General features: G+C 41.3%; 1 protein-coding gene across 1 annotated transcript in view; it reads right to left on the bottom strand.

Annotated features, from left to right (window-relative positions):
• The window catches only part of TSPAN7 (tetraspanin 7), a 182,467-nt gene that overhangs the window by 13,106 nt on the left and 150,232 nt on the right, over window positions 1-19,129 (bottom strand). The window contains exons 4-5 of the mRNA XM_077480867.1: window positions 13,484-13,579; window positions 2,238-2,393 (exon numbers count right to left, since the gene is read on the bottom strand). Coding sequence (XP_077336993.1) covers window positions 2,238-2,393; window positions 13,484-13,579 — 252 coding nt within the window. The remainder of the gene's footprint in view (window positions 1-2,237; window positions 2,394-13,483; window positions 13,580-19,129) is intronic.

The raw sequence follows: 19,129 nt of genomic DNA, 5'->3' as shown, positions 1-19,129 counted from the left end.
CCAAAATTCTGTACATAAAAATTCCCATAGGTGATGCTTTAAATTTTTTTACACTGCATCTGGTCACCAGGTAGCCCTAAGAAGCATACAAGATTCACATGATACTTAGCACCATTTAGTGGCCAAATTCAGTATTTTCCCATTTTTATAAAAACACACACAAATTTTAAATTATTTCTAGCTTACTCCTATTAATCTGAACGATCTGTGAAGATCTGGACACATTTACATTCTTGAATTCTGCGAGTATTCACTATGCTCTGAGAGTAGGCAATGCTGTCACACATTTCAGAGATTGCCTTCTGAACTACAGAGGTGCTGAGAGGAGGAGTTTCAGGAGTCAATACAGGAATCACACAGGCAGCAAGGTACCATGGAATATGTAGTCCTTAGAAATTTAAAGTAAACAGCAGGGAAGAAGCTGCAGAGCATGCAGGGAATTCAGGAAGTTGTGGAAAGAGATGGCTAGCAGACAGGCACCACTCAAAAAGGTGATTTTTCAAGTAAGCTTATATTGATAGACAAAGACCAAGACCATGTCCTAGGCTTAGGTCACACATTGAAATTTGGGAGAAACACCTTTCGATTCATGGCAAAAAAGGAGTACTTTAATTGTCCTAGTGCCAATTGTTGGGTGCTAGCGGAAGTGTTCATGAAACTTCCCCAGTCATTCAACAGTGCTCATGTCCAATGATTGGCTGCTAGGCCTTAGCACTACTATATGGGAGATCTCATGCTCTCCCTTACCCAGAAGCAATTAAAATTAAAATGTATTAATTTTAAAATAAATAAAAATTAAAAAAACCCGCGAAGCAAAGAAAACGCATACGGAAGTCGCGCCCACATATGTAAACGGTGTTCAAATCACACATATGAGGTATCACCGCGATCGTCAGAGCGAGAGCAATAATTCACTAGACTTCCTCTGTATCTCTAACTAACTAAGCGCGTGCAACTATAAAGTGTGACATGCTTGGTATCTATTTACTCAGCATATCATTATCTTTCACATTATGTAAAAAAATTAGGCTAATTTTGCGGTTTCATTTTTTTTAAATTCATGAAAGTGTCCCTTTTCCCAAAAAGTTGCGTTTAAAACACCGCTGCGCAAATACCATGTGACATAAAATATTGCAACAATCGCTGTTTTATTCTCGAGAGTCTCTGCTAAAAAATATATTATATAATGTTTGGGGGTTCCAAGTAAGTTTCTAGCAAAAAATATGGATTTTAACTTGTAAACACCAAATACCAAAAATAGGCTTAGTCATGAAAGGGTTAATGAATTCTATACATTAGGATAACATTTTTCTGTGTACAACAGCTCCCCCTAATACTTACCCGAGCCCCATCTAGATTCAGAAATGTTGCAGGAGTGTGTTGGTTGCTTGGGATTCCCCTCTTTATTGGCGAAGACAGCAAAGACAGCAGTGTGGCACCATTGGCTCCCACTGCTTTCAATCAAAGTCAGTCAGCCAATGAGGAGAGGGGACAGAGGGAGCTGTGGGTTGGTTCAGGTGCCCCCATAGCAGGCTGCTTGCTGTGGGGGGGGGGGGGGGGCACAACAGGAGGGAGGGACCAGGACCACGAAAGAGGGACCCAAGAAGAGGAGGATTTGGGCTGCTCCATGCAAAACCACTACACAGAGCATGTTCGTTTTACATAACATGTTTGTTATTTTTAACTAAAATAAAAATTAGACGTTAATATCACTTTAAGCTGCCCAGTGCAGAAGAAGATTTTTGCAAGCATATTGTGTTCAGGCCTTAGCTCTTCTGGTCTTGACCCTGCATAATCGCCCCTCTTGCCATAGCTCTGGTTAACCCCAGAATAATCTTTTGCTACCCTTCCCATCTACACACACACATATAATATAAATATAGATATAGATAGATATATACACACTGCATTGTATACATCTCGTGCATTGAATTGTTTACTTAAATTTATTTTTTCCATGCATGGATTGAGTCATTTTACTATTTTTAAGTGCTGCACTTTTGATTCTATACTCTTCCCAACTGTGCTTCCCTTTTTTCATCCACTGACACCAGCTTTACCTAAGTAAATATGATCTTTGGTCTGACCTTGATAAAGGAATATTGCACCTTACCCAACAGTTTTTGCATTAACCACTAAATAATACAATACCCACTAATGATCATTTGAACTTATACACATCCACATAAATGTTATTTTAAGGAAAATATACAGTACAAATGTCCCACAGCACTTACCCTTTGATAGACTTTCTGTGGAGCGATAGTCATGTTGCGCATATCTGATGGATTACAATCACTCATGTTGGAGCAGCAGCTGGGCGGGATTCCATGTTCAGGAAAATAAATACTGCTGGTCCAGTTGGTATAACTCTGAACGCCACAACAACTCAACTGTGAGAGAAAAAGAAATAGTAAATGCAAGTAAACATTTTAATGTATTGTTATAGAATAAGTAAAAATACTAGAGACCTAAAACATACAATGATTGGCATTGGGCGGGGCTTATTTTCAGGGGGAACTTGGTGGGACTGACTGACCACACCCACTATTTGATGTGATTTGGAGGGTGTGTGTGGGTGGAGGTGTTTTGGGGGGGGGGGGGGGGGGTCGTGGTTGAGTTCCAGCACCTACTGAGAAAAAAAGCCCTGCATACAGTTATCCAGTATTCACATTATTGTACATATTGCATACATACATTAGCGGCCTGTTCACTCAAACATGCATTCAAATGCATGAAAGTGCTTGAAAATGCGCTGGCTGTACATTGCCCTCCATTAGTGTGCATTTTATGTGTGCGTTGACGTGCATTTTAACGTGTGTTGATGTGCGTTGACACGTGTTTTTAGGCTTGTTAAATTGCCACTGGTCCTTATAAGGGACTAAAATAAAATACGTTTTTTCCCCTCAATAGATTTGTATTGTGTTGATGTGCATTTATTTGCATTGTGTTGCGTTAAAATACATACAGAGCCTTGAAAGTTTTCACATTTTGTCATGTTATAACCAAAAACGTAAATGTATTTTATTGGGATTTTATGTGATAGACCAACACAAAGTGGCACATAATTGTGAAGTGCAAGGAAAATGATAAATGGTTTTTAAGAATTAAAAAAAATATATATATAGAGATATATATCTCTATCTCTATATATCTGACGATTTTCGTTTAATGCGTACTGTTTTCATATGAGAAAGATCAGATACGAGGAAAAAAAAAAAAAAAAAAAAAAGCCTTTCCATCCTCGGTTTCGACTTGCTGTGAAACACCGAGGAAAAAGGGACGATCGTTTGTCCGATTTTTTTTTGTAGAGTGTACCCACCGTATACTTTGTCTTCATAAAATGCAACATAATTTAGTAATTCCAAATATTAAAGTTAGCTGGTCTAAAAAAGGAACAGTATTTAAGTGTAAAGGTCCTTTCACGTGGGGCAGATCAGTGCTGATCCGCCCCGTGGATATCTGCTTGCTCAGCGGGGATCGCCAGAGTGATCTCCGCTGAGCAGGAAGATGACAGGTCTGTATCTGCACACTGCGCAGGGACGGACCTGTCACAGCGCCGCTCTCCTCTATGGGAGATCGGGTGAAGACGGACCGCAGTGTCCGTCGTCACCCGATCCGATGACGGATGGAAAAATAGCTTTTTCCTCCGTCACACTTTTTCGGATCGGAGCGGGTCGGATGTCAGCAGACTTGTCACAGCTGACATCCGACGCTCCATAGACCTCTATGGAGCATCCGTTCAGGTCCGCCTGAAAAACTGACAGGCGGACCTGAACGGATCGTCCGTGTGAAAGGGGCCTAAGTAATTTGTTGTCCCAGGATGGGTCTGTTGTCAGTTTTCAAATCAATCATTGTGTGCCTGGGTACAACTTGGATCTTAGACAAAAAGTGTACACTGTGATTTCACTTTTCCAAGTCAAGTTTATGCTTCAGCTCTACTTGCATTAAAAGTGACTCTGTTACTTGGGTCATTAAATGCAACAAGCAGCCCCCTGTAAAATAGCGCCACTGCTTTCCACTGCTGGAGACTGCAATTAGTACAGGACACAGTAGTGACATTTTGTATTAAGTATTCAAAATGCTCTTTTACTAGGGGTTTCTGGATTAATTGTGTGATAATAGTGATAGGAACACTTATAACTATAAGTATAACTAAAAAGGCAAAACTTTTTTTTAGTTTTGGAGTGAAGATGGATTAGAACGCTTGTCGGTTTTTATTGACGTCTGTCTCCTTCAGGGAGATTCTCTATCTGTCCTGTTTACCATTATCATTGGAAGTAAAAAAAACTAATTTTGGGTTGTCCCCAGAAAAATAATAGAGGAGAAATCTTCCAATGGGGACAGTGGTTTTGGTGACCTGGGCCCCCCCCTCCAAGGGATTTCCTTAATTTTCAGGGATTTCCTTTCACTTCCTCTTTGGCTATGGGGCAGGAGGTGAAGGTAAATCTCCCCAAAGGGACAAAGATGACTCTATCCAAAAGGAAAAAAAAAAGTTTTGGACTATAGTTCTACTTTCAGTCACGTCCTCTGTCATTCAATTTCCAAGTGCCAAAGGCTCTACTTCTCACAGAGGCTCTTGAATTCTGACAGTTTATTAACAAAAAAAACTGTGAATATCAAAGAAGGCAACTAATGGGCTGGGATACTAATGGAGGCAAGTTAGTTTGGTTATGGTACACCTGTGCTTCATGTCCAGAGCATTCCATATTTTCTAAAGGAATCACTACATATCCTCTGTATGCACATTTAACCTGACAATTTTTACAGAGTATGTGGTATCACAGTTTCATTTGTTTTGAAGCTGTATTCCATAAATGACCGCTTGTTTAACTTTCTCTTATGTAACATATATATGGCAATAGTTTCATCATCAATCTTTTTTATTTTTTTTCTGTCCCCTTACCATGTTTATAAGCGTTTTCATTTTACTTCCTCCTCCTTCCACCCGCGGTTGATAAAGTAATTTCCTGTGGCACACTGCCTCCTGGGACCTTGGTGTTATAATTCCCAGGAGTCAGTGTGGATTGCTGCCGCTCAGCATCGCAAAATTTCTTCATTGCCATCACAACAGGGAGCCACCTCCCATTGTGATGGCAACGTCAGACGTTTACGGCGCTGCAAGCTGAACATACTGAGCATGCGTGAGAACGGGCAATGCATGCTGGTCGCTCAGCTGCACTGTATCCCAGGAGATTCTGCTTATGGGCTTCACATGCCCACAAGCTATATGGGAACTGCCAAGACAGCAGAATATAAGGTATTTATTAATCTATTAATCTTCAATCTAGCAGCGAAATTAACAATATAAGTGAGTGGCATTAGTCAATGTAATGAAGAAATGCATTTAAAAAAAAAAAAAAGTTGTTGGGGAACTCCACTTTAAGTAGCCTAGTTTCCATCAGGAAATATGACTGTGTAAGAAAGTGACTCGGTTTGAAAATTCTGGTTCTGTTGAAGTTTTTAGCTTTGTCTAGGGCAATGATGGCAATCCTTGGCACCCCAGATGTTTTGGAACTACATTTCCCATGATGCTCATGTGCAGTGTAGTTGAGCATCATGGGAAATGTAGTTTCAAAACATCTGGGCTGCCAAGGTTCACCATCACTGGTCTAGGGCATTCAGTTCTGCATACTCAGCGTACTTTTTCACATTGCCTTTAGCCTCAAAACACAGGATCACCCAAACACATTTGGCCTATTAACATTGTGTTAAAAAGCCCATTACTTTCAATTGGAGGCTAACACACCACTGCAAAGGCAAAAATGGATATGATTCGTATTTTCCAACACAATACACAACAATGTACTGGTGAATCTGAGCTGAACAAATTGCTCAGACAAAGATATCCAGTAAACTCGTTGGGTTCATCTATAAGCAGTTTGGTATGCACATGCTGTCAAACAAGCAGGCGCTGAAATGTATGAATGCAGACAAAAAACAAAATTTAGTGGACATATCCAAGTTCATTTTGAAGCATTTGGAGCAAACGAGTGATAATTATTTTTTGGAAAGACGCATCACTATTAATGAAACATGTTTACGCCATCATTAACCAGAGATAAAACAACTAAATTTGGAGTGATGTCACACGGCTTCTTTCACCACAGCCAAAGAAATGTAGGACTCAAAAGTCAACAGAAAAAGCCAAGGTTTTTTGGGATAAGAAAGGAATTTTGATTACTATCTGCAGAATAGTGAAATGGTGTTGAAAGAAAAATGGTGAGGAAAGTGCTGGATAGGTGTTTTAGTTGCAGGACAATGCATTCCTCACAAGCCTAGCAAGACATTAGGTGTTTTGAAGAATTTAGGCTTTCAGTGCATTGGCCATCCACCCGACTCACCAGATTTCCCTCCATCTTACCGTTTCCTGTATCCAAACCTTAAGAATTTGTAAGGGTAAACACTTTTGAAATATTTTAGAGGTGATGACTGGGTATGTTAATTTTTTTACTGGAAGATTTAAAGAAACTGGAGAAACTATGTGCCAAGTGTGTTAAACTTTGGGGTGCATATGTGGAATAGCATGTCACTTTCATGGCTCGAGGTTATTTACTTGGTTGGGCCTAGAACCTTTTAGCTCCCCATCCTATACCACAGTAACTATAGATTTTCTTAATGACATATTTTGTTTGATTTTATGGTACATTCAATTGCAGTAAATGATGCCCTAGTAGTACAGTACAATACAGTAGTATTAATTTTTTGCACTATATTCTGTAATGCTGTATACAGTGGTCGTCTGACTGTAAATACATTATCTGTTTTTGGCAAAACATGCTTGCGCTGTAGATTATTTTGTGTACTGCAAGTAATGTGTTAAAGTTAGTATACTAAATATTTAGCTGGGTTTTTCAAGACACAGCAAGTGCTCTTGTTTTCATTCTCCTTCATGATAAACATTTAGGGAGAGACACCTCTAGTAGTTTATCTCTGTTCTACAGTATACAGGTATGCGACCCAGGAAATCATTTTTACAGGTCACATAGTTTTCTGTTGTTCACTTTGCGTATAACAAACATAGGTCTTACAAATGTGGTCATGGACTTAGTCATTATGGGCTTTACATACATGTCTGTAATTTACATGCGGCAATCCAAGGCCAATCATTTGGGACTGGGTAGTTATTAGTAAGTACCAACATTCTTATGTTTGTGGCAAGTTTTAAATTTTGCCCTAAGATCTGTACTTTCTAGAAAATGCCCTGCGTTTATAATGTAAAAGGGGGGGCGCATCATCTGAGCCAACCTTCTTGGGACGGCAGCCACCCAGCCCTGTTTGGTTGCAACGTGAATGTTAGCCATCAAGTTACATAAGGTATATATGGTGGGGTACTGTCACTTTAAATATTTAAATGAAGCAGCAAGGTGGTCCAATGGGAATTTCCAAGAAGGTTCTGGATGTTCCTGGGAAGTGATAAAAAGGCTGCAGAGGGTCTCTCCATCCTCTTGCAGCACCAGGACTACAGGAGAAAAAGCTCCAGGAATTCAGCAGAGCTACCCTCCCTTTCAAGGTACTGCAATGGAGAACTTGGTCTGGGAGTTTACGCAGAGTGCGGAGTGTAGTGTGGGAGAAGAGTGGCTGAGACGCTGCATGGAGATGGCTGACACTGAAGAGAACCTGGGTGGTGGTGCTGGAATGGAGGAGGTTCGGCCACAGCCAGCGCAGCTCTTCCATCAGAGGAGAACACAGCGGAGCTTGCCCCCTGAGTGGCTTGTGGATGTGGGTGGTGAAGAGGAGGATACCAGCCTGGCGGGAGGAATTGCTCAGGAAGGAATGGAGGCGTTACACAGGAGACGGACGGGAAAGAAGAGGCGGACTTGCTCCAAGTCACCAGCTGGGAGGAGGGGCAGGGGACATCCTGAACCACGAGGGGGGCGGCAGGAGAGAATGGCACTGCCCGCTCCAACAGGCAGTCTTCAAGCAACAGCTGTACCTCAGTTGTTGGCTCCACAGAATGTCCTGGTTCCAGCTACACCATTTCAGCATATGCAGCCAAGCTTGAGTGTGCCAGCTGTGAAATCAGCACCAGCTGGGCAGGATGAATCTTCTATGTCTACTGCTTTGCCTGACATTTCTGATATACCTGTCAGCTATTTCTACTGCCCTCTCTGCTGCTGGCATTTCTGCCCCCGTCTTTCCTACCTCTTCAGCTGTATCCCCCCTGGGTCTGCTGTTACAAGCTCTGTTTCTACACCTGTGCTAGCACCTCCTGTGTGTCAGCTAAGTAGCACAACACTTGTGAGGGATACACACATTCCCACTTCTGCTAACATGGGTGTAAATAGACTGTCAGTACCTGAATCCTGTATGAAGGAGGCAATGCTCTGAGATTTCTTCTTTGGGTTACCATTTAACTATGTCAGTTAAGGAGAAAATCTGGAGGGGGGAATTTGTGGATGTGTTATCCCTTCTTCCCGCCACAAAGGAGTTTATTTTAAAATCAGATAAGAAAGGGAAAGATAGGCAGGAGGAAAATAGGCGTAGACCTGTACCCTGCTCATTCAATAATGGTCTACAGGCATTTTTTGTTTTTGCCAGCATGTTAGTAGAAAAGCACTCCGATTTGAGCAGAGTCTTTTTACAGCATTTAGATCACGTGTTAGAGGCCTATAAATATTTTGGCTGTTTGGGCTGGTATGCCTACGATGAGTCATTTCGCCAAAAGTTGGCAGTCCACCCATCCTTAAGATGAGGGGGGGGATGAAGAACTTGGGCCTATGGCTTAATCTGATCCAGCCCCAAAGAGGGCCCGCTATTCGGCAGAACCCGGTTAACCCTGTTAGCTCAGTTTATCACAGGGGTTGCTGTTTTTCTTTCAATGAAAACCAATATCACTTTAATGCCTCATGTAAATATAGGCGTGAGTGTTTGTTTTGTGCAGGGCCACATCCAGTGGTGCGCTGCTTTAAAAAAAAAAAACAGCTGGATCTGGGTCCCCGTCTTAGCGGGATATTTTTTCCCAAAAGCCTGCATGCCAGTGAGGCTGCAAAACAAGTGCCCATGGCTGGAGTTATATCCAAACAAGGAGAAGGCGCGTTTGCTAATTGAGGGTTTTTCTGTAGGTTTTCTGCTTCCTTCTTTTTCAGGCACTGGGTGCACTATTGTAGGCAATTTAAAGTCGGTTGATCGGTTTTCAGAGGTTGTGTGGGAGAAAGTTTTTAAGGAGATAGGGGAGGGGCGCATGGCGAGCCCTTTTCAGTCTCCACCTTTCAAGGATTTCCATATCTCTGCACTGGGGTTGGTCCCCAAGCGGGAACCAAATATGTTCCTTCTGATCTAGCATCTCTCTTTTCCTAAAGGGGGATCGTTGAATGACGAACTTGATAAGTCGCTTTGTTCAGTTGATTATGCAACTTTAGAGGAAGCGATTGTGAAGGTTAAAGCCTGTGGCTTAGGGGCTTTGTTGGCTAAAGCGAATGTGAAGTCGGTTTTCAGGCTTTTGCCCATGTCCCCATTAGCTTTCAATTCTTTGCATTTTTATTTTGACGGATGTTATTTTTTTGATAAATGACTCCCTAGGAGATGTTCGTTGTCCTGCACATATTTTGAAGCCTTTTATACTTTTCTTCATTGGGTTATGTGTTTTGAGTCTGGGCAGGATGCTGTAGTGCATTACTTTTTTATTTATTGGACAGGCGGGATCTGACTTTTGTTCTCGGCTGTTGGGCAAGATTACGGAACTTTTTGGTGTTCCACTGGCCACGGAGAAGACTTGTTTCCCTGCGACTTCAATGGAGTTTTTAGGTATTTTGATTGATACAGAGGCAAGGGAGTTTAGGTTGCCACAGGCTAAGATTGACAAAATGAGGAACCTTTTTGCCTTTTTCTTAAGAAGGTGTAAGGTGTTGTTGAAGAGGATGTAGCTTTTCCTTGTAAAATCATGCAGTAGGGAGAATTTTCTTCCGACTTCTGTATATTTCAGCCTCCGGTCTAAAATCCCCTTTTGCTCACATATGCTTGATGGCCCCCCTCAAGGATTACTTGGTGTTGTGGGCCGATTTTTTAACGACCTTTAACGAAGGGTCCTTTTTCAGACTGATTTAGTTTTTGCTCTGGATTTTCGCTTGTTCACAGACGCAGCGGGCTCAAAAGGTTTTGTGGCAATATGGGAATCGCATTGGAGTTGTGGTGCTTGGCCGGAGGCATGGATTCAGAAAAAAGCTACTAGAAACATTGCGCTTTGGGGAACATTTTTTGCGAACAGGCAGATTCTGGTGGAAACTGACAATAAAGGGGTTCTTTTTTTCTGTCAATTGCCATCTGGTCTTTTTATGTTTGAAATTTAATATCCGGATTAAGGCTAAGCCGGGAGTTTTAAATTCTATAGCGGACTCTTTCCCATTTCCAGATGCATCGTTTTTGCCAATTGCTCCCTGGGGCGGACGCGGAAGGGACGGTGTGCCTAGCCTACCTGTGGGATCTAGCACCGGTTGTTGAAGCTATTAGACACTCAGTCGCTCCTCATACGTAAACGGGCGATCCCGTCTTCCCCTGACATCACGTGGCCTCAGGGGGGGCAGGGTCACCCATTTAAGTCACCGGGTGGCCCTGCCCTCAGCTATTCAATAGCTGTCACTGAGAAGAAGTGTCACTCAGCGGGACCCTCCCATGGAGGTGGAACTGTTGCGTTTTTTTTACTTTTTCCGGTCCGTCGAGTGGTGAGAGATGGATCTACATCGCGGGACTTTATTTTATTTTATTTTTTTTTTTATAAAGGACTTGTCCCAAAGTGTCTCCTGTCATTACTATTTTTGACACTTTTTTGTGACATGGTAGGGGTACAATGCACTCGTTACCCATTCACAAAAGAGGGGGCCTGGATCTGGGGGTCCCATTGTTAAAGGGGGCTTCCAGATTGCGATAAGGCCCCTGCCTGCAGACCCTCACAACCACCGGGCAAGGGTTGTGGGGACGAGGTCCTTGTCCTCATCAACATGGTTGATGAGGACAAGGACCCCAAAACATCCTCCCCATGTTGATGGCATATGGCCTGGTACGGTTCAGGAAGGGGGGCCTGCTGCTCCACAATGGAACGTGACAAATTTCAATGCGACGCAACTGACCCAAAACCATGTTGAGAACGCCTGCAAATCATTTGCGGAGCGTTACCATAAACTTGAATGGGAGCCATTGAAAAGCTTCAAAACCTCCTCACTCGACATGAAGCTTCAATTTTGAAGCGAAGCTAAAGCTTCAGGTTTTTGTAATGTCAACAGCAAAATGTGTTGTCTATTGAATCTTGTGCATAGGCGTTTGAAGGACATTAACGCCTGTCAAACGCCTGTTCTTAATGCAGTGTGAACTCAGCTTAAAAGGGACACAGAGTGCAGGGGGTTCATTAGTAAGTGATGCAAAAGGTTCAGGAATAATTTCAACAAGGTTCCCAGAAGCTCAACAGTAACTCCACAAACTGTCACCTGATTGTAGTTTTCTCAATCACAGTGAAATCCCTTCTTTCCGAGATTGGTAGTGGCAACCAAGCGAGTCAACTTCCTCCACATGGTGAACGAGGCTAGCAGGACTGATTGGCTTTAGCAGTGGCCAAGACAATACTCCTCCTATATTGCACCCAATCTCTTCCCCATCACAAGAGCTGATTGCAGCTGCAGCAAAGTTAGAGAACTAATGTTTCCCATCTTTTACAATGTGTGGGGGGACAGTGCCTCCCCCTCAGTGCAGGTGCGGTATGGAGAACTCTGAAATTGTAATGCATTAGTGTCTCACTGACATTTCCCTGCGGTGCTCTGCTGATGGGGAGGTAGTCGAGCGCCGGAAAAAGAGGCTTTGCGTGCCGGGGGGGGGGGGGGGGGGGGTGCCTTCTCCTGGTCTATGTCATAACATACTTTGATACTCCTGTTTCAAATTGTGAGACAGATACACAGCTTTTAAATTAGGACCTGGACACTTGATATTTAAGCCTTTTCTTTCATTTTTTTTTTTTCTTGAAGTCACTGCTACTGCTTGCTGTCAATCCAATTTTAACTAGGAGAACTTTTAAACATACAGACGAATGAAGCCATCAAAGGAAACATCTGTGGCTTTGAAAACCCGTATCAAAATTGTTGCTACTTTTTGCACTGACAGTTTATTTTTAAAGCAGAGTTCCACCCAGAATTATTTATTTATTTATTTTTTATGTAATTCGTTCTTTTACACGGTTTTAAAACATTAAATCCATGTCATTAACAACTCGCCGCTCAATTCTAATTTTTTAAAACGTACTTACTGTTCATTTCTGCTCTGCAGAGTGCCTTTCCATCTCTACTGTGGCCATGTGAAGCCCACTAGCAGACCATTCTGGGATATGGTGATGCTGGTTACCCCTATACACAGGGCGCAGAGCGATTCCTTTGATGCTGCCCACTGACGCCTGGGAAACAATGACACACATCTCCCAGGAGCTCAGGCACCGCGGTATATGACATAAATTGCCTGGAAGTGGCAGCAATGCAGAAAAAGTAAAAATAATTTGGGCCCAAGTATTGTTAATCCTGAAAGCTGATGATTGATGAAAATATTTATATTATGGGTGGAACTCCGTTTTAAGGACAAGCTTTCGGGAGATCTACTCACTTCTTCTGGTTCAAAAGAAGGGGGCATGTCCCTTGAAAAATGAACTACTGGGCTGTATCTACACTTGCCAGATTCAACGCATGTGCCCTAACACTTTACATTTCCTATAAAATGTGAATGTTCTTGCACTATTAGGCACATTGATGCAAAGTGTATTGCAATGCATTTTAAAAATGCAAGTCAAACATATTTTATTCTATTTCAAAAGAAAACACTAGTGTGAATGTATCCCTAGCACAAAAAAAAATAAAAAAAAAGTAAGTGAACTGATATGGCTTCAATTACCCTATGCACGTCAAAATATTTCTAATACTTGTAAAGGAATAAATGATCAGTCAGATTCATTATACGGTTTCTACAGCAGCCTTTTTCAACTAGGGTGCCTTGGCAAAAGGTCTAAAAATTGTTCAAAAACTGTATACAAGCCAGCTGATGGATAGAGCCTACCTTTAGTTACACAAAGCCACAGGGTTTCGTTGTGCAATCTTCTAGTCACTGGCATCCCAATAACCAATGATGTCATTGGTTGATAAGGGGGTTGTACAGCTCCCTGTCAGCACTGGGGTCACATTAGCTGAGGGAGGGAGAGAAACTGAGGGAGAAGAGAAATATTGGCATACTAGTCAGCACCAGTGAGCAAAGGTGTATTTGCTTTGGAAGAATAAATCACCTCTAATGTTGGGTGTCCTATTTATGAGGATGTTGCTGCATTATGTAAAACTATTTGTTTCGTTTTTTACATTTTAGAATGGGGTGCCTTGAGACTGCGCAGAATTTTAAAGGGTGCCTTGACTGATAAAAAGGTTGAGAAACACGATCTAGAGGATATAAAAGCAGAAATATTTCTTGGCTAGAGTAAAGCTTTATAAACGGAAAGAGCCAGAGCCACACAAAGTTAGCCACTTACACTTTTCTGAACATCATCAACTGCACGACTCCTTTCATCATTGCCGTCGTAATTCTGGATAGCTTCAGTGTATGTCCTAAGGAAAGTATCCTTGATCTAAATGAAAAAACACAAAAACGAAGAAACAACTTTATAAAAAACGCAGGGTTTCTATGTGGAATTACAATATGCTATGCGATGCAATGCATGCAATTTGCCTCTCTGAAGTGTGGGTACACAGACATAGGGGATTAAACAAACCATCATGGGAAGTCTTGAATGATTAAAATGTAATTCTCATACACACTGGCACTTTCAAGCCTGTACATACAGAGAACAAGAGAAAAAATTGTGTATATATACACACCTGCGTTACGGTATGACCAGTGCTCAAAGCATCACTCGTGTGTTTGTGACTGCCACTGTCCATCAGCAACCTATATCAGGCATTGAAATTGTATGCCAATCATTTATATACAGAGCTGTATATTAATGACTGACTCTCAAGCCTGTGTTTACTTGCATTTAGAGGACATTTCTAAAAGCATATACATGCATGTAATGATTTTGCAATGTTGCCATTCATTGCAATTCTGTTTTGTCCATAATCTAACTATACACGCAAAATGCGGCTAAACTCACCTAAACACAGCTAAACCTGCCTTATAGCAAGAACCTGCCATATAGCAAGACCACAACAAAAGTCATCTGGGAAGCATAAAAGTTTTTTTCTACTTCCAAAATGACTTTTCCTGCATTTTGAAAAGCTAAATGCATGAATGCGCCAGCATCAATGAGGCCAAAGACTGGCCATATACGTCCCAATAAAGGCAAGCAACAGCCTTTGCATGAATACACAGATCTAACTGATGAAAGCATTTGTAATTACAGAGAACTACCCAGTCATTTTCTTTTCCGTAGACAATGAAGACTTGAGCATTCATTGCACATCCGCAATCAGTCAGCCAAATCGAGATGAAGATTTTGGCATGCAAGACCTCCGAGGATGGGCACATACCATACAAAACCCTATTTCTCCCATAACTTCAAAATAATTACACAGCAACAGTAGAAACGTTTGTGGAAAGAATTTTAATGCTGCAAATTCAGGAGACTGAATGAACCCTGTCTCTGTAGTTATAGTCTTATGCCACATACACCTGATCAGACATTCCGACAACAAATCCATGGGATTTTTTTCTGACAGATGTTGGCTCAAACTTGTCTTACATAGGGTTACACAATGTTGTCGGCAATTCCGAACGTCAAGAAAGCGGTGACGTATGACGAGCGGAGAAAATTGAAGTTCAATAGCCAGTGCGGCTCTTCTCGATTCCGAGCATGCGTAGAACTTTGTGTGTCAGAATTGTGTACACGCATTCGGAATTTTCAACAGCGGAAAATTTGAGATCCAGATCTCAAATTTTGTGTGTTGGAAATTCCAATTGAAAATGTCCGATGGAGCCTACACATGGTCAGAATTTCCGACAAAAATCTCTCATCGAACATTTTCCGTCGGAAAATCCGACAGTGTGTACACAGCATAATTCTCTATAGTCACCAACTTTTTTTAATTGTTGCATACAGTGGGGACATTTTATCAACATTTATTGCCTGTGACCCTGTTTGGAAGATTTGATGAGTGTCAGGCAGAGGAGGAAGTAGGGGAAAATCTTCCTACTTCCTGTCTATATAATGGATATTACAAAGAACAGTAAATGAGGGGAAAACCAACAAGGAAACAGTAGCGCAAGAAGGATTTTGGAACTCTATTAGGATTTTATTGCTTTATTTTTTCTTCTCCAAGATGGATGTCAAACAGAATAGGAGTAAGTGCAAGTTTCCTTGGCGAAGGCCAAGCCTACATTTTAAACCTAAGGTGTTTTTCCCCTGAACTCCCCACTATATCCATAACTAAAAAAAAAACACACATTTTTGGCTGCAGTTGGACTTCAAAGCCTGTTCTTTTTCTAAACTTCTGAATGCATTAATTTTCTTCTTTACGACTAAAAAAACAAAAAAAACAAACAAACAAAAAAACCCAAAAACTAAGATTCGTTTTTGCATCATGTGCCTTGTCTCGTACTTGATGAGTTAACACTATAGCCATAAAAAAACGGTATGCTGTCCATCAGATGTGCGGCCTTCTACTAATGATCTCATTAGTCTAAGACTAAGGAACAGGATCAGACATTGCTCCATTCATAAAGAAACCTCTTGACTTTGTCATTTGAGGACACTAAATTAGAAGTCATTGCAATTATAGGTCTTTGACTTGCCTTCTGCAAGAAAAATCAAAGCTTTCATAAACGACCAGTTTAAGTCATGCAAGGTTCAAAGAGTAATTTGATGTAAGAGAAAGGGTCATCTGTCTTTGAAAGGTGCAATAGCAGTGAACGAGACAGACACAAAATTAAAAATGTATTTTCAGTCATGTCGAATGACCACTACTCACTTGCCAAATATGCTTTTTTTTTCTTGCACAGCAAGTGTTTGCTCTCTTCAATGCTCCCACAGAAGATAGCTACATTCATATGAACCCTTTTCAGAGGCTATAAAAAATGTCTGCATAAAGTCGTACCTGCTTTTCCTAAAAAGGAATAGACTTAAAAGCTAACTTTTAAAAAAAATAAAAAAAAAATAAAATAAATGCAGATAAAAAAAAAAAAAAAAAAAAAAAAAAAATGTGCATTTGTATATTTTTTGTCTAAGCCTGGTCAGTAGATCATAGGTGCAATGGCAGGATCCTGCAGACTCTCAGGACATCCAATTGCCCGTACCTCCGATACCGACAGGCAGTTGCTTGAGGGAGATCAATGAACTAAAAGAGCGCTCACTAGTGCCCATGCAGTTCATTGAGAACTACAAGCTGTCAGTTTCAATGGCTGATGGTACTTGTAGTTAATTCAGTTACAGGAATCTGTGAATAAATGATGTAGCCGTGTGGGCAGAGCCCTGAATGGCTGTGCTGTTTTCAGATAGTGATAGTGAATACGGGGAGAAGAGCCACCACCTGCTCTATCAGGGAGGGGGGGATTGGGGGTAGAAGGTGCAGATGCTGTAACATGTTACATGTTCCACTCCAAAAAAAACGTGTGGAACATGTATCGTGGTCCAAAAGTGAACTTTTCCTGTAAAGCAGAACTAGACCCGCTTATTCTTTACAGTCAAGAAAGCTGCAATCTTAGGCTCCGTTTGATCTGCAGTTGCCATGGTGCTGCACATTTAATCTGTTATGCCAGCCATTTGATGGCTCAACAGCTGCTTGAAAGCACAACCAGTTGTGAAAGTCAACATTCCCAACATGTCTTGAATGTATTGGTTTTAGGAAACAAATGGATAGGTTTGGTTCCACTTTAAATCAACTCTGGGAATAGGAAGGAAACTGCTGTAGGTATGAAGTGTAGGTATCTAGATGTACCTGCCCATAGATGCACAAGGCTCCCAAACCTTTCATTTACAGACTAAGCTGTGCTCTTCTGACAGGCAAACCTTTGACAATTTTGTGTAGTTTTAGAAATCCCTGCTAAGCCCCCACAGATGTTTTCTTGCCCCGTCACTATGAGGGGCAGCCTCACTGGTTAATAGGAACATGCAGGAAGTAGGAAGGAGCAGGCAAGCTCTGGCACTATCAGGAATTGTCAAACTTTGCCAGGCAGAGTGGCCTGAAATTTGGCCATGACAGGAAGGTTTGAGAGGATGCATTTAGCAATATGTAGGCATATCCAGATTTTCCCTAAATGATTGCTATTGGCTTCTTTGAGGCTATCCTCACTGAGAACTAGCAGCTGCAGCACTCCCTTTCCTTTATTGCTTTTATTAGGAAGATCATCTAGTGAGCAGTCATGCCGCCATCTATCGTCAGCTTCAGTCGAAAAGAGACATAAAAATCCTTTTTCTTACAGTGACAGTAACCATGCATTTAACTTATATGCATACATATAAGAAAGCATGTGGATAGCCTAGGGTGAGTATATATCGAGATAATTTCTTCAGATTAACACATTCATTACTGTGATACCCTACAGCACACTAAGCTTGTCAGAGCTTTTAAGATTACCGCTATCACCAGGTTTGCAGCTTTTTTCTGTACATGTGCTGGCAGTTTCCTCTTATAATGGAGTAAGAGGATTTAGAAGTCAAAGAGTTTTGGGCTTTGCATGCTGGGAAAAGATTGACCACTGAAAAAATAAATAAAAAATAAATCACTTTTTCGGAGTTCAATTTCACAGGTAACTAAAAATACTTCAGCCAGCCTTAGTTATCAAGGGAATGGAGTATGAGATTTGTATCCACTGTAGAATTTATGGTTATTGATTTAAAAATAAAAAAATAAAAAAATGGTTGGCATCTATATAATAAATTATTACATGTTTAAAAATGTTAAAGCTACAAGATAAAGCTGAAATAAAATGGCGAACCTTGAAAAATATAGCTAATAGAAGGTGGTTGATTTATTAAAAAGGGGAGCTGTTCACTTTGCAAAGTGAATGAAAAAGGGGGGCCCACCTGCGCGAGATTGTGGCCAGCACACCTACATTAGGCATATAGTTAGGAAGGATAATGGTTATGGTTAGGCAAGGGTACGGACGACAATTTATTATATGAAGAAGGTTGTTGACTGGCTGTCCAAGTTCTGAAGTTCTGGGTAGTTTAATAATTTGGTAATATTATTATGAGAATAAAGTAAGCGCAATTGGATGTTTAGATGTTAAACCAATAAAAAGGTGCCACAGCCAAATATTCTGCCAAAATGTGTGGTGTGGTTATTTAGCAGTATCCGGGTGGCGGTTAAGGTGGGAGGGGGTGTGGTCTACTTTGAATATCCAGGCACGTGCATGCAAAATTAATAATTAAAAAAATATATGATATGACCCGATTGTGTGTTCAAAGTGAGTACATTCTTCTTATATACCCAACATTCGTCACCAATGAGTATTTTCTAAAGAGACCTTGTCAACAAACCTCTTCCTGTAAGATTATGAGTGCTTTTAATGTATCTTATGCATGTTATATAAAACTGTACAAACCTCTCTTGATTGGACATCAAAGACTGCTGCTGGGTTCCGCCATCTTGGATAGGATGTCAGCCCCAATAGATTCAGAGCTGCCCCTCAAGTGACACTCTAATCAGGGCCGTCTTTAAGGCAGGGCAAAAGGAGCAGCTGCCCTGGGCCCTGTCATTGTTGTGGGGCCCAAAGCAGCTGCCTCATACTTGCCAACTATCCCAGTTTACATTCCCTTGAAGTTTTAGTCCTGTGCTGCTACTAATGCTGCCCAGCTCTGCCCTATTGTTGTGTACAGATGACTCACCTGCAGATCTGTGTTTACATGTAAATACTGGCATTCATATGTAAATAGCAGTGACATGCATATGTAAATAGCTGAGGCCAACTGCATTGATATGTAAATAAAGGCAGCATTCATAGGTATATCATGCCCCTCTGCAGTGAGGAGAAGATGTACTGTAACCTATAGCAACCAGTGAGCAGTATTACTGTACAGCAATCTCTAGCAGCCAATCAACAAGCAGAAATGTGCTGTAACCTCTAGCAACTAATCAGTGAGCCTTAAGGAGTGCTGTAACATCTAGCAACCAGTCAGTGAGCAGTAATGATATGCTGTAAACTCTGGCAACCAATCACAATCGCTGCCTGATCTGATACA

Source organism: Lithobates pipiens, unplaced genomic scaffold, assembly GCF_037356315.1.
Source record: "Lithobates pipiens isolate NorthernLeopardFrog02 unplaced genomic scaffold, aLitPip1_a1.2 Scaffold_16, whole genome shotgun sequence".
In the NCBI taxonomy this organism is placed as follows: domain Eukaryota; kingdom Metazoa; phylum Chordata; class Amphibia; order Anura; family Ranidae; genus Lithobates; species Lithobates pipiens.
This window is presented reverse-complemented; position numbering and strand designations above follow the sequence as displayed.